Here is a 15114-nt window from a genome sequence, read left to right as displayed (position 1 = left end):
CAGTTCTCCTTGTGATTCAGTCAATTTTTGCTTTACATATTTGAGTCTATGTAGGGTACGTACAAGTTCATGACGAATACATCTTCTAGTAGATTACTCCTTTTATAACTATTTCATGTCCTTCATTTTCCCTTTTAGTGTTTTTCTGATTAACTTTGGTCTAATATTAAAACTGTTACATCAGCTTTCCTTGGGTGAGCTATCAGTATATTTTTCCACCTATTTATTTTCAGTTTCAGCGCTATTTTATAAATAGCAAGTTGTTTTTGCTGGGTTTTTAATAATCCAACCCAAGAATGTTTTTTAATAGGCAAGTTTAAGTCACTTTTGTGTATTTTGATTACTAAAATATTCCCCCCTTTTTTTTAGAGGTTACCCATAAATTTTTTAACTTAGAAATTTCCACTCATAGTTCTCTAATAAAGTTTAAAGTTAATTGCTGTTCTTTCCAATGATTTCAATTGGTTCATTTTCACAGCTCCCATTCTTGTTTTCATTGTTGCTATTTCCCCCTTTTTCTCTTTAAGGACAGAAAAAGTACTTCCTAAGCCCTTTTCAGATTGTTCCATTTGCTTTGTTTGCTCAAGAGTTCAGTCTTCCACTTTATTTTTTGTGGGTGACTCCTGGTGTCTGTGTTCCTTAGATGTTTTGTGATTCTTGGCTTGAGATCATCTGCAGATTTCTCTCCTGAGCACCCCGGGCAGTAGCACTCTTTGACCTGGCCAAAGGGACAGCTCCCCAACCTCATTCTTTAGAGCCCTGCCCATCATCATAATGTGAGGAGCTCAAGGGGCTATGCCCACCTGGATTTACTCCTACCCCTAGAGACCCTGGAATTCCTTCCACAAATGGCCCCAAGCCCACTTTCCAAATCAACATGGGCCTCTTCCCAGGATTAGACTCCTGAGGGGACAGGAGTCTGCTATTTGTTCACCCATAAGCCCATGCAGTGGCCAAGTAGCAGCTGTTTGCAGGGGTGTGTAAAAAGACTGGAAAAGCAAGGTGAGGTGATCGCATGCACGCCAGGCCCCTCATGATATGGAACAGAGTAGGAGAAAAGGCCAGGCCACAGGCACTCTCACGCCTTGCTGCTACCTTCCAACATGGAATTTCGAGGAGTCTGCGAATTTGAAATTTAAGCTTGTCCTTTCAGCTTGTTAATAAAAATATATTTGTGGGTGAGGGATGGGAGATGAGGGTAAGGGGGAATCCAACATATGGTGATGGAAGGAGAACTGACTCCGGGTGGTGAGCACACAATGGGATTTACAGATGATGTAATACAGAATTGTACACCTGAAATCTATGTAATTTTACTAACAATTGTCACCCCGATAAATTAAAAAAATAAATAATAAAAATAAAAATAAATAAAAATATATTTGTGAAAAATACAGAAGGTATCTTACTTAACAGATATTAGCTTTATTTATAACTTTTAAACATCTATACATATAGTATGTGGGCCTCCATTTGAACCCCTACCCAAAGTCTCACAAATGAGGGGGTAGGCCTGATTCGTAGAGGTTTTTATTGATATTTCAATCTCAGTGCTGCCAAGGGCAGGGCTCCAGATTAGACTTTGGCTAGGGAAGCATTTATGAGCCCCTTGCTTTGAGGACCCGGCTCTTGACCCACTGCATCAATGCTAAGCCCACAGAACATTGAGAGGTAAAGCCCAAGGGCCGAGGCAGGAGGGCCTGCCTCAGCTCTGGATATAATCACAGATGGGCAGGCTCTGGGCTTGAGACCCACCTGCGGGCGGGAGAGAGTTTCTGCCTCCTCTAGTTCAGGCAGGTAAGTGAGATCTGGCTCCCAGCATGCACAGTGCCTGTTCATCATCACAGGTTCCCAGCTATTTCTTTCAGAAAGATGTCACCACGTCTAGACCGTGGACATTTTCTTTCTTGTTTTTAAATGTGGCTATGTGTTTATTAATTTTTATAATATATTTTTATGTGTTCAATGAAGAAGGGAAAGGTTTCAGCATATTTTTAATCTGTCATCAAGGCCTGGAAGTAGAGCCTCTATTTTAAAGCATGGGTGTCAAGAATGCGCACTCAGCCAGGAAACAAGAATCAAAACTGGAGCTTCGATGTGAACATCTTTATTGCCTGTCATGCAGACTTGATCACAGTAATCCATTACAATGGGGAAACAAAAGTAATCTCATTTTAATAAAAATCTTTATGGAGTACCAAGTATCTCCATGACCTTGGAGGAGTCAGCTTTTCTGGTTCTCAGTTTCCTAGCTACAATCAAGTGAGTTTGATAAGCTAATGTCTAACAATTTCTAAAGGTCCCTCTTATTAATTTTTATTGTTTCACATAATATAGGTTTAGGCCAGATTTTATTACATTATAAAAGTGACTTTCTAAGAGCTGAGAGATATCAGCATTTCAGAGATAATATCAAAGATATCATCCAAATCATCCAATAAGGTATGCAATGATAAATTCCAAGTTAATCTGGCAAAGTAAGATAATATTATACATATGTTGAAAAATGCATTCTGTAATACACTCAAAAAAGGTTTATGTATAAAGAAGGAGTATGGATTGCTTAATGAAAAGGAGTTGATTCAGTGGGAGAAATGGTGAGAGTAGGAAAGTGAGTAGTCAGCAAAGCAACCACAAAATTAAACTGACTGACCAATTTCACTTAACATAATACTCTCAAGATCCACCCAGGTTGTCACAAATGACAATATTCCCTCTTTTTTATGGCTAAGTAGTATTCCATTGTGTGTGTATGTGTGTGCGTGTATGTGTGTGTGTGTTACATCTTTTTTATCCAATCATCCATCAATGGACACTTTGGTTGTTTCCATGTCTTGGTTATTGTAAATAATGTTGCAATGAACATAGGAGTACATGAATAAGTGTTTATGAATAAGTGTTTTCATATATATATATACATATATGAAACAATGAACATAGGAGTACATATATCTTTATGAATAAGTGTTTTCATATATATATATGAAACAATGTAAATATATATATATATATATATATATATATATATATATATATATATATGTAAAAGCAAGAAGATGAATTGCTGGATTATATAGCATTTCTGTTCTTAATTTTTTTTAGGAAACTCCATACTGTTTTCCATAGTGGCTTTACTATTCCCACTAACAGTCTACAAGGGTTCCTTTTTCATATGTGGAATATAAAACAAAAAGTAACAAACAAACAAAAACAAACTCATATATACAGACAACACAAAGGTGGTTACCAGAGGAAAAAAGGGGTAGGAGGAGGGAGAAGTGGGTAAAGAAGATCGAATATATGGCAATGAAGGAAACTAGACTTTTATAATTAGACACAGATGTCGGATTATAATTTTGTATACCTGAAAATTATATAATGTATTAACCAATGTTACCCCAATACATTTAATTAAAAATAAAGTGTATGGATTGGGAAAAAAGCTAAGCCAAAATATAACTTCAGCTTCAGGGATCACAGCGATAAGTCTCCTTACAATGAAAAGGGTGTAGCTCTCTTTGAACAAAAGTAGTAGAAAAAGCATGAGTCTATGAACTAGCTCTACTGAGCAAGATACTTTAAACAGCAAAATTTTAAACCATAGTTGTCTCTATGTGCTCTCGATTTCCTGGAACTCAATAGCCAGCATGGTTATCAGGATTGTCATCTGCAAATATTCAAGAGAATTACCAACTCACCCCAAGTCAGAGTAGCCAGGGTCAAGAGCTCAGGGATTGAATCCTGACACACTACATATTCTGGAGAATACGGATCTGTTTGAACTTCGGCATCACGATAATCAGTCTGAGTGCCCACGGTGTACTTTGAAAAGGTGGGTGAGTACTTAGTAGAAGCAGGAGGAAATATATATGGCTCCATCCTAAAAGGGAAAATTACTTCAAAAATTAAAACCTCATACAATCACTTAGAATACTATATAATCAAATAAAATTAAATTATTGAACTTCACTAAGTCCTTTCTCCCTTTAAACATTGACAGGCACAATGTTATGAATCTAGTAGTGTAACCAGGATTATACCCAGTAATCTTGAGAGAATCACCTTGTTATTCTCGCTTCTGCCAAGAAACGGAAGGGGTATAAAAACCTAGGTCTACACACAAAAGTGCCTATTTATCTGCGCATCCTTGAGCAGGGCTGTAGTATAGACTATAGGAAAGGTAGATTCTAGGATGTCCTGAGTTACTTCTGAGTCTATTCAGAATTGCTACTTCTCTGTTTTCTTTCTTCTCTGCTTTTAGTTACACAGACAATTTTAGCTGTTTCCCTTCAGAAATACAAATACAGGAGCAGGAAAAAGAGAAGAAAACTTCATTCCTTGCACAAAAATTAATTCCAGATAATTTAAAGCATTTAATGTAAAAACGAGACTATAAAAGTACTAATAAGAAGCATAAGTAAATAAATCATCTTTGAGTGAAAAGTCTTTTTAAGCATGACTCAAAAGCCAGAAACTATAAAAGGAAATGATAGCTAGAATTAAGTTTCAGTTGAAACTTCTATACCTCAAATTACATAAACAAATTTAAAATGTGAATGGTACACTTGGAAATAGATTTTACAATACACATGATAAAAAATTAAACAGCCTCTCTCTATAAAAAAGCCCTTGGTAAAGAACAAGACAGTTAAATATCCACAGAAAAACAGGTAAAGGACAATTCACAAAATAGAAAGTAAAACTTCTAAAAAAACATATGAAAAGATAATGACATAACTAGTAATCAAAGAAAAGTAAATTAAAACAGCAAGATGCTATTTTATTATATCACATAAGCAAAGATTTAAAAGATTGAAAATACCTAGTGTTGATGAAGTTTTAAAGAAACAGGCATCCTCATAAACTGTTCATGGAAATACAAACAGGTACAACCCAACTAACAGGGAAATGAGAAATATATATCAAACCCTTAAATTACCCTTTTCCCCCAGCAATTGTACTCCTAGGAATTTGTTCGAGGAAATAATTGGACAAGTGTACAAAGACATATGAAAATATGTTCATAAAGTCTCATAAGAGTAAAAATTGCAAATGTAAATGATCAGCATCAATAGAACTGTTTAAAATAACAATTGTTAAAAAGTAACACAGTAATCTATACTTATGAACATACAAAAATGTCCATGATTCCATGTAAAGTAGAAAAAAAGGGACACTCTATATAGCAGTATGTATAGAAGTACATTTTTATGTTTTTAAAAACTGTGTTTTTGTGCATAGAAAAATGCCTAGATGGTATACAATAAAATAATCACAGCAATTATTTCTGGATACTAGGATAACAGAGAGAATGTTTTTTCATATTTCTAATTTTCTGAATTTTACTTTTTTTTTTTAACCTGGACATGAACTACTTTTAAAATAAGAGGTATATTTCCATTTAAAAGAAAATATTTTTTCTAGTTGGTAGAAGAATTGGTTAAATTACATGAACAATAAACAACTAAATATAATGGCAAAAAAAGAGATTTCCATTTTGAAAACTAGTCAAAGATAATGGGAGATGCTTATATATAAGCTTAGCATCATAGTTTAGCTCTAAGAAAAATGCACCCCAAGCCAACTAGAAAGAAGCACCTATTTGGAGGTTCTACCTGTGATGGAACAGTACTTTAAATTCTTTTTAATGCTGAATTCTAATGGCTATTGAAGTAATTTTCCAGCAGTTGCTATGAATTTCTAACATATGTAGACAACATCGTATTTATAGTTTCTTACGTTTTCAGCAGAAATTATTCTATTACAAAAGTTCTACTTAAGGAAATAACTTCAAATCAGCTTTATATCATTCCAGACCATAGGAATATTATTACAACACCATTAGCTTGAGTCAAGAGAATAAATTCTTGTTTTCCAAATTAAATAATTATACATTTGAACCATCAGATCAAATGTGCTTAGATTATGATAAAGTCTAATGACTCCTTCTGACTAAGCTTTTTAATGACTTAGGATCCTTCCAGGTCAGTCGGAAGAGAGGATGTGAAGGAGAAATGCTAATTTCACAGAAGTCCTATGGTAACTTAATACAGTTTCTTTCCTACCTAATTTGTTATTTTTCCCCAACCTATTCTTTTTCCTCCGTTCCAGTTGGATGAGGGAAGAGTAAAATGTGAAGAAGAAAGAGCAGTGAATGATTTCTTTCCCACCTCTCCCCAACCTCAATCAAGACCCAAAACCTTCTGACCCCACATCTGCTCCCTTTTGGGTGTGAGCCCTGCTTCGTCCTGGATCCCGTCCAGAGGCTCACTCACTCTGGCTCTGGTGTCCTTACAGGTGCCACGGCTTCTCCATTCCCTCAATCCAGGCCCCTCCTCCTCCACTACCACCCCAGGCACCAGGACCATGCACTATAAGCCACAGCCATAGTCTTCTAAATTTCCCCTTCCAACCCCAACAATGCTACACACAAAGAGGGGCTGGCTACACAAAGCTGGCAAATACTGTTTTGTTAGTATGCACTCCACTGAACGTTTGTATTTTTTTAAAGACAATTTAAATTTTTACTTCTCTCTCTTCTTGCTTGCATGATTTCTGAAAAGATGTAATTCTTACTTTTGTTCCTTTATAGATAAGCTATTCTTGTTCTCTGGTTTCTGTTGGAACTTTATCTTTGATTTTCATTAGTTTGAATATAGCATGCCTTGGCGCAGCTTTTTTTTTGGCATTTATCCTGCTTGGTGTTCTCTGAGCTTACTGACTCTGTAGTTTGGTGTCTGACATTCATTTGGGGAAATTCTCAGTCATTGTTTCAAATATTTCTTCTGTTCCTTTCTTTCTTTCTTTTCCTGGTATTCCCATTACACATGTTACACCTTTGTAGTTGTTCACAGTTCTTGGATATTCTGTCCTTTTTTTTTCAGTCTTTGTTTATCTTTGTTCCCTTTGCTTTTCAGTTTTAGAGGTTTCTATGAATATACCCTCTATCTCAGAGATTTTTTTCCTCAGCCATGTCCAGTCTATAATGAGCCCATCAAAGGCATTCTTCATTTCTGTTGCAGTGTTTTTTATCTCTAGCTTTTTTTTTTTTTAGTTCTTTCTTAGGATTTTCATCTCTCTGTTTACATTGCCTATCTGATCTTGCATGCTGTATACTTTATCCATTTGAGGAGCCCTTAGCATGTGAATCATAGTTGTTTCAAATCCCTGTTTGATAATTCTAACATCCCTGCCATGTGTGGTTCTTATGCTTATGCTAATTCTTCAAATTATGTTTTTTGCTTTTCAGTATGCCTTGTAATTACTTGACAGCTAGACACGATGTGTTGGGCAACAAGAACTACTGTAAATAGGCCTTTAGTAATATGGTGGTAAGGTGTGGGGGAGGGGAAGCATTATATTGTCCTATAATTAGGTCTCAGTCTTTTAGTGAGCCTCTGCCTCTGGACTGTGAACTTCATAACTGTTTCTCAGTGTTTTTTCTTCCCCATTAGGTAGGCAGAGGGCTAGAGGGAGCTGGAGTTGGTTGCTTCCCTTCCTCCAGGTCAGTTAGGCTCTGATAATACCACAGGTGGTTAGGCTCAGGTTAACTAATTTCTACTGAGGGCTAACCTTGTTAAGAAGAACAGAATACTCTGGCATATTTCAAAATGGTTTCTTTTCCTTTCCCCCTGCCAGAAGCATGAGAGGATTTTTCTCTAATATTCATTATAAGAATGTGGTTGAACTCCTGGAAGTAAATCTCACAAAGTTGTGGGAACTCCCTATGACTGGGTCTCCCTTGAGTTTTTGATTCTCAGAATTGTCCACACTGAGCCTTCAGCAATTTGTCAATTATAGTTCCAGTTTTCCTACCTGGGACTGGTTCCCAGGACAGTTCCCATTCATGAATCTCTGTTCTGAGAAGCCATTACTCCCTGTATTTGCCTGTCTGTCTCTCTAATCCTGGGGCAGCTGTTTGCCCTTCATCCTACCTTCTCTTATGGATCCAAGAAAAATTACTAATTTTTCCATTTTTTCAGCGTTTTTACTTGTTGTTAGGACAGAGTGGCAACTTCTAAGCTCCTTACATGTGGAACTGGAAACCACCATTGAACTTTAAAAAAAATATTAGCTTTTTATCCTCTTCTCCAAGATGTTTACAAAGAATCCAAAGTTATGACTCCATGAAAAGGGTGTAGCTAGAGAAGTGGTCCCCAGCTGGCCCCCAGACAAGTGCATCTCTGCTTAACATAAGGTGAAATTATCCTCACTTCTCAGACACTCAACCCTGCCAGAATTCCAGAGTTAACTTCACTCAGGGATACTGATTCATTCTTTAGACATGTTTAAGAAAGATAGAGACTATCCAGAGTAGCAACTGGTTTAACTCTCAGAGTTCCGGAATCTATATCCCTTATGTCACAGTTATTTATGAAGGAGTGGGAGGGTCCAGAGTTCATCACTGTAGACCTCAGAACTCCCACAAGTAACTGAACAACTTTTAGACCTGATGTAATTATGACCTCCAAAGCAGGTGATTCAGTGAGCCTGCTTTTAAAGAATTACCCCAAGTATCTATAGGGATCCAATTATCTCATAGCTCCCACTTTGCTCATACAAAGCATTTTATGGGAAACAAGTCTGCAGCTATTCTCAGGTAAACTGACACCACACAAAGATGCTCTGTCTAGGGCGAGAGCAGGCAATCTATTCTCCATCTATGGAAGCGCCAAAGGTGTCCATACAGTTTTTAAAAATCCAAGGAGAATTGGGATCATAATTGGCAGTTATCTTGAGCATCACAGACATCTTATAACATATACCCGATTCAGAAGATGATACATCGTTAGGAGTAACCATATCCTTCAAATGCTTGTTTGAAAGCCAAGTCCTGTCTAAATTTCTATTCAGAAATTTGAGATCTTAGAAAAGGTTTCTTTTCTTGATCATTTCATGAATAACTACGTTTGTTTTTTTCTCTTACAGAAATATTAAGTTTTGACACAGGAAAGAGTACAACAAAACTTAGATTTTTAATGGGACATTCTACCTAACCTTCTGCATTACCCGAAAACAAAAGACTGGGGAACTGCAGATTAATCCCAGGTTCAGCCGTTACTGCCTTCTCACCCTGGTTTACTTCCTTGTGGGACAGAAACCATGTTTTATTTATCTTTGTATACCACATTGACTTGTACAGTTTAGGTAATTGATTATTCAATTATAAAATTCTACTATTCAAAAAATATTTCATGACTGATTAGTTTTATTGATAAAATGTTTTAAAAAACGTGTTATGTTAAATGTGAAAAAAATAAGTGTGTTTCAGGGAAGCAAAAGAGAACATTAAAGCATTTTTCACCTTTTATTTTTATCATAACTCATAATAAGAAATACATTGTACATCATAACCATTATATACATATGTATATATCTATCCAAAACAAATATAAATACAAAACAACTTATCTTCAATATGTCTGATGCTTTTGCTTATTTTCAATTCTATTTCATTTTTCAGAATGCTGCTCATGACCCACTAGCAGATTTCATGACATTCTAATGGTTTGTGATTCACAGTTTGAAAAATGTTGATTTAGAAAGCTATCTTCTGGAAACAAATATGGAAACAAACAATAAAAAAATGAACTAGAAAAAAACAGTTTTAAAATAATGGTTACTTACTTGGTTGCTCCAAAAACAACATTGAGTGGCATCTGTTGGTAGAATGGAAGGAAAGGCCTGGGGGAGAAAGGAAAACACAAACATGTAGGACTTTTGAATTATGTGTACTCTGAGCTTTCTTCCAATTTTAATACTTTGTCCCTTAAAATCAGTGAGTTTGAATAGCCTGTATATCAGTAACCCTTAAACTTTTGACACATACAAAATCATTGAGAAACAGGAACATTCTTGTTTAAAATGCAAATTCCCAAGTCTAGCCCATGAGAATCAGTGGCTACAAGAGCCAGTGAAATCTGAACTTTTAATAAACAGTCCAGTGTTTTCTCTGCAGATAGTAAACAAGATACACTTTGAGAAGCAGTGCCCTATAGTTAGTTGGGCCTCAGCTGGTCATTAGCTACCTCCCAGCAACTTCTCAAGTTCCCTAAGGCATTCTGAAATTCCCAATGATTTAGTTTTTAAAAAATTCCTCTAAAACGTCTAGGAATTGAGTTTACTATGTAAAGAATTTAACATTTCTCTGAAAAAGTCAGCATCATAAAATTTCCATAAGGAGTTTGTTCATAAATAATAATGTGGATTACAAATTTACTTTCTCAAGGAAGCTTGTATAGATCAAGAGTTTTCTTCTAACTCAGATAAGACCTACAGCGAAATCCTCATCTTATTTTAATTTGATCTGAGAATATGATAATCTCATGAGTATTAATCACGAAATGCAACAAAGTGAATGTTTTGACCGTGTTGGTTTTGACAACATTCACAGAAAAAGCAATGTCATCTATTTGCTCACATTTAACAATTTTCCCTGCATTATGACTCTCATGGTGTCTCAACTGTATCACTTCATAAGATGCCTTCATTTTGTTCTCAAATATATATTCTTATTTGCAATTTAGTACCTTTGAAGTCAGACAGTTGGAATTCCAGCTCTGCTACTTGCTAACTCATATGAGCTTGAACAATTTATTGCTCCTGTCTTGGTTTCAGCTTCCTTACTGCTAAATGAGGATAATATATCTCATACTACATTTCTGTTGTGAAAATTAATAATAAAATTAATAATATGGTGCCTGGCACAATGCACGCACTTAAAATGCTAGCTGCTATCAATATCATAAAGAGGGTCTCTAATAATATCAGGGCTCACATTCAGTAGTAATTACTTTTTACCTTTCAAAATACTTATAGCGATTCTTTCCAGTAACATCAGGATCTTCATAAACTTCTTTAGTAATCTTAAAAGAAGTGTCAGTTCTAAAACGAAGCAGGAAAACATTCAAGTCTAACATATAACTGCCAAATATAATTTCTATTTAATATTTCCATCTCTATAAATTAGGAGATACAAGGGTATCTCAGATTGAGAGCAAACTCTTCTATAACACGTATCTGACTGATCTATATCTCAGACGAGATATAATTACTTTCCCTGAGCCAGGAAACCAGGAGCTAACAAGAAGTGAAGAAAAAACCCAGTTTATGAAATCCCCCATTAAAAAAAGAAATGCCCACTTTTAATTAATAGCACATGAGAATAACAAAGTTTTAAAAGGCAACTTTTTATGTCCAGGCTGAAGGGTAGAATTTTTGTTTAATTTACTAAGTATAACTTGTAAATATAATTAAAAGAATAAGGAATTCAAGAGACTTGTCTCTGAAGGTGCTTTGGCTACAAGTCTCCAAAAAACACATTTAGATACTAGCAGAAAAGTACACTTGGAATTTCTAAGATGGATCAAAGGAATAACAAATTCAGTCACCTCAATCTTTGGTGGCAAGATGTCATTTAATATATGTATATATTAAATCACACCAACCTTCTGAGAACATCTACTAACCAATAAACCTATAACCATTGCTCCTGAACCAGGCTTGTTTCGGTCAAAGAGGTTAAGAGAGACAATTTGGGGTCAATTGGCCTAGGTATAACATCACAATTGTACATTTTTAAATAATGCAGAATAAATAAATATTTTAATAAGAAAAATGCATTCATCAAGAACATAAAGCAGCAGTTGAAGCTACTTGACACTTACACAAGTTGCCGGAGGACTTCTCTGTGTTTCTCCTCATGTCCCTTCCATTCCCGACTGATGAATGGTGGCACGGGATCTGCCTTGCTCCAATATACAGAATATCGTGGATAATGGATCAGATTACTGAACATGGTTCTAAATCTGGGAACTTTTCTCTAATGTTAGGATGGAGAGGCAGGGAGAAAAAGGACAAAATGATACCATCAGATTTTCTAAAATATTTCACTTATATTGTAAACATTTTTAAAAGGTACAAAAGAGTGTATATGGTATAGAAAGGAGGGTTATTGGTATATGCATAGAATATCTCTAGAAGGATACCCCCAAAACTGATGACAATGGATGATTTTATGAAGGGGGCAGGGGGTTAAAATTTACTTTATACTGTATACGCTTTTGTACTTCTTGAATTCTTTTAATACAGACATATATTACTTTTCCTATTGAAATAAATTAGGCTAAAATGAGTCTTTTATTCACTACCAATTAATTAATTCTCAGTTTGGCCACAAGTATCAAGATACCTGATCTCCTAGTAATCATGGCAAAGTAATTTCTGCAGAATATAAAATCCAGTGGAGATTTGTTGATAAGTCAATCTCACAAGTGCAGTTAGCCAAACTAGATGGTTCCGATTCATTAGGCTGCCTTAGTGGAGGAATTAGACCTACCAGTCTGCTGCGACTCAAGATGGCTTGCATATTTGCCTGTGCCTGGTCTTTCTCACTTGACACAATAAATAATGGATCTGCGAAATAAACAATAAGGTGGTATAAAGAATAGAACATATCTACTCATAGGCTGAGAATAATGGCAAAGCAAGGTAATTTGTTAATTGGGAAACAAATTTAAAAATTTAGATATTGGCTAACTCTGTAACAGCTCTACTACCAGTGAGAGTCTCTTAGATGCATTTCTTTTCTATGTATCCCAAAGTCGGTTTACAGAACTGGAATGCAAAAAAGGCCTAACATAGTCTCAAATACCATAGCCTAAACATGCTTTCTTCTATTTTATGAACAAACCACCTTCTGGGTGTGGGTCTGGGTCTGGGTCGCCCAGAAAATAGTCCAAGAGGAAAGCACTATACCCATTTGCAAGTAAAGAAACAATAAATTTGGACAGTACCTCCCATATTCAGTACACAGAGAAGATACAAACTCTTAACAGCATGTCATCTCCGAACTGGTAGACATGGTAAGAAAATATTATTCTCTAATAAGAGATAAAATAAAATCAGCTATCTTCAGAATTCACCCCTTAAGTTTATAAGCATGTTAATGATGGGACAAAGTTATTTCTCCAAAGAAACAAAAGACTGTCCTGCTGTAATAATTATCTGCTTATTAGGTATATCTTTAAAGTAATGAAGCATATTCATGATTTTCTACCATCCGTTAAAATCAGATAATTTGACATTAAATTCACAAGCAACCTTCAGATGTAAACTTGATTTCCCAAGTCGACATCTATTAAGAAACAAATACCCTGACCAACTAGTCTAGATGACTTGGTAACATATATTTCTCCACAGAAATTAATAAATTAGTATTGTGAATTAGAAATAACTCTTTGGAATTTCGATAATGTGAGTCAATTCTTAGGGCCTAATAACTCCTTGGTTACTCAACAGAAAAGATTTATTGGATGCAGAAAATTTGATATTCCCACCAAGGCTGAAAAGCTACAAGAGGCTCAGGTTCTCTTTACTCTTTCATTCAAGAAATATTTATTGACTGGCTACTATGTTCTAGGTGCTTGGAACACATCAATGACAAGGTAAAGATCCCTGCCTTCATGGGAGAAAGGCAATAAACAACAACACAAGAAATTAGCAAATTATATAACAGAGTTAGAGGGTAACAGGGGCTACTGCAAAAAAAGAGGAGGGCAGTGTGAGGGAGACTGAGTTGCATTTTTGCATCGGGTGGTGAGAGTGGGCCTCATTGAGAAGGTAACATTCAAGGAGACTTGAAAGTGAGGTTAGATTTGTAGTTATCTGGAGGAAGAGCATTCTAGAGGAAAAAACTAGAACAAAAGCCCTGGGATGGTGGCATGCCTGACACGTTTGAAGAACAGCAAACAGACCAATAGGATTGAAACAGTGAGAGAGAGAGAAAAAAAATAATGTATCAAAAGGTCAGAGAAGTTACAAGGGGCCTAGATCATAGGGCTTTGTAGGCCACCAAAACGACTTTGGCGTTTAATCTGAGTAACAAGGGGAACCATTGCAAGATTTGGATGCAAGGACTGACAAAATCTGACATATGTTTAAATATTCATTGTGGCTGCCCAGTTAAGAACAGACTGTAGAGAAGCAATGGAATAGGTAGGGAGAAAACTATTAGGAAGCTCATGCAGTAATCTAGAAGAAACGATGGTGGTTTGCACCACGGCGGTAGCAAGAGAAGTGATGAAAGTGGCAGGATTCTAGATACATTTTTAAGTTAGAGCAGAAAGGACATGTTAATGGGTTGGAATGGTGTGAGAGAGACAGAGGAGGCAATGATGGCTTCAAGATTTTTGGACTCAGCAACTAAAGGATGGGGCTGGCATCCATTGATATAGGAAAGCCTGTGGAGGAGCAGGTTTGTGGGGAGAACATCAGGAAAGCATGTCTAGTATATGCTCAAGAGGAGATAGAAAGTCAGCAATTCGATATACAAGTCTAGAGTTTGGGAGGTAAGTCCAAACTGGTGAAATAAATTAGGGTATCATCAATCTTTAGATATATTCTTCTTTAGCTGCATCACCCAAATCCATATCTACCATTCAGGTTGGGAAGTGATGGAAAGTGGGCTGATTAGCAGTGAAGAGTCCAGATTTTATGGCCTCAAATGATAGGCTAGTGAATTTGAAGGCAGAATGAATGCACCTGTTTGAAGAGAAAGACGAATATAGCTGCAACATCTCTGCTATACTGGGAATAGTATGGAATAAAGGGAAATTTCTATTCATACTCTTGTTTTAAGTGTTTTAAAAGATATGGGCCTATGTTTGCAATTGTGTTACACATCTGACATTAGTGTGCATTTCCCCTGCGTCTGAATAATAAATAATAAACCATTTTACTCTTAAACATTCTTGCCCTCTATAGATGATAATGACACAATACTGTATGATTTGTGACTACACATTCTGCAACAGATCCTACAACTGTGATCATAATCAGTGCTGAAAAGGCAGTAGAAAGGTCTGTGAGATGCCCAAGTAAAGCAGTCACCAGGTATTGCCTGCTTACTTTTAGATAGGTAGTAAGTGCTTTATATGCAATATTCCATTTAATCCTCACAAAAACACAATTAGGTAGATACTAGGCCTCCATTTTATAGGTGAGAAAACTGAGGCTTCAAGAAGTTAGCAACTCACTGATTGGCAGGATTTGAACTCCAATCCTTCTGTCCCCCAGACCTAATGTTACTGAAAGCCCATGAATTTTATGGGGGAA

General features: G+C 36.0%; 1 protein-coding gene across 1 annotated transcript in view; it reads right to left on the bottom strand.

Annotated features, from left to right (window-relative positions):
- The window catches only part of CFAP91 (cilia and flagella associated protein 91), a 61012-nt gene that overhangs the window by 43211 nt on the left and 2687 nt on the right, over positions 1 to 15114 (bottom strand). Inside the window, 5 exon segments of the mRNA XM_033129977.1 lie at positions 3699 to 3880; positions 9628 to 9684; positions 10801 to 10884; positions 11661 to 11821; positions 12338 to 12414. Of these exon segments, the coding sequence (XP_032985868.1) occupies positions 3699 to 3880; positions 9628 to 9684; positions 10801 to 10884; positions 11661 to 11821; positions 12338 to 12414 (561 nt within the window).

This window comes from Rhinolophus ferrumequinum, chromosome 2 (assembly GCF_004115265.2).
Source record: "Rhinolophus ferrumequinum isolate MPI-CBG mRhiFer1 chromosome 2, mRhiFer1_v1.p, whole genome shotgun sequence".
In the NCBI taxonomy this organism is placed as follows: domain Eukaryota; kingdom Metazoa; phylum Chordata; class Mammalia; order Chiroptera; family Rhinolophidae; genus Rhinolophus; species Rhinolophus ferrumequinum.
The sequence above is the reverse complement of the archived record's forward strand: the minus strand, read 5'-3'. Positions and strand labels throughout refer to the sequence as shown.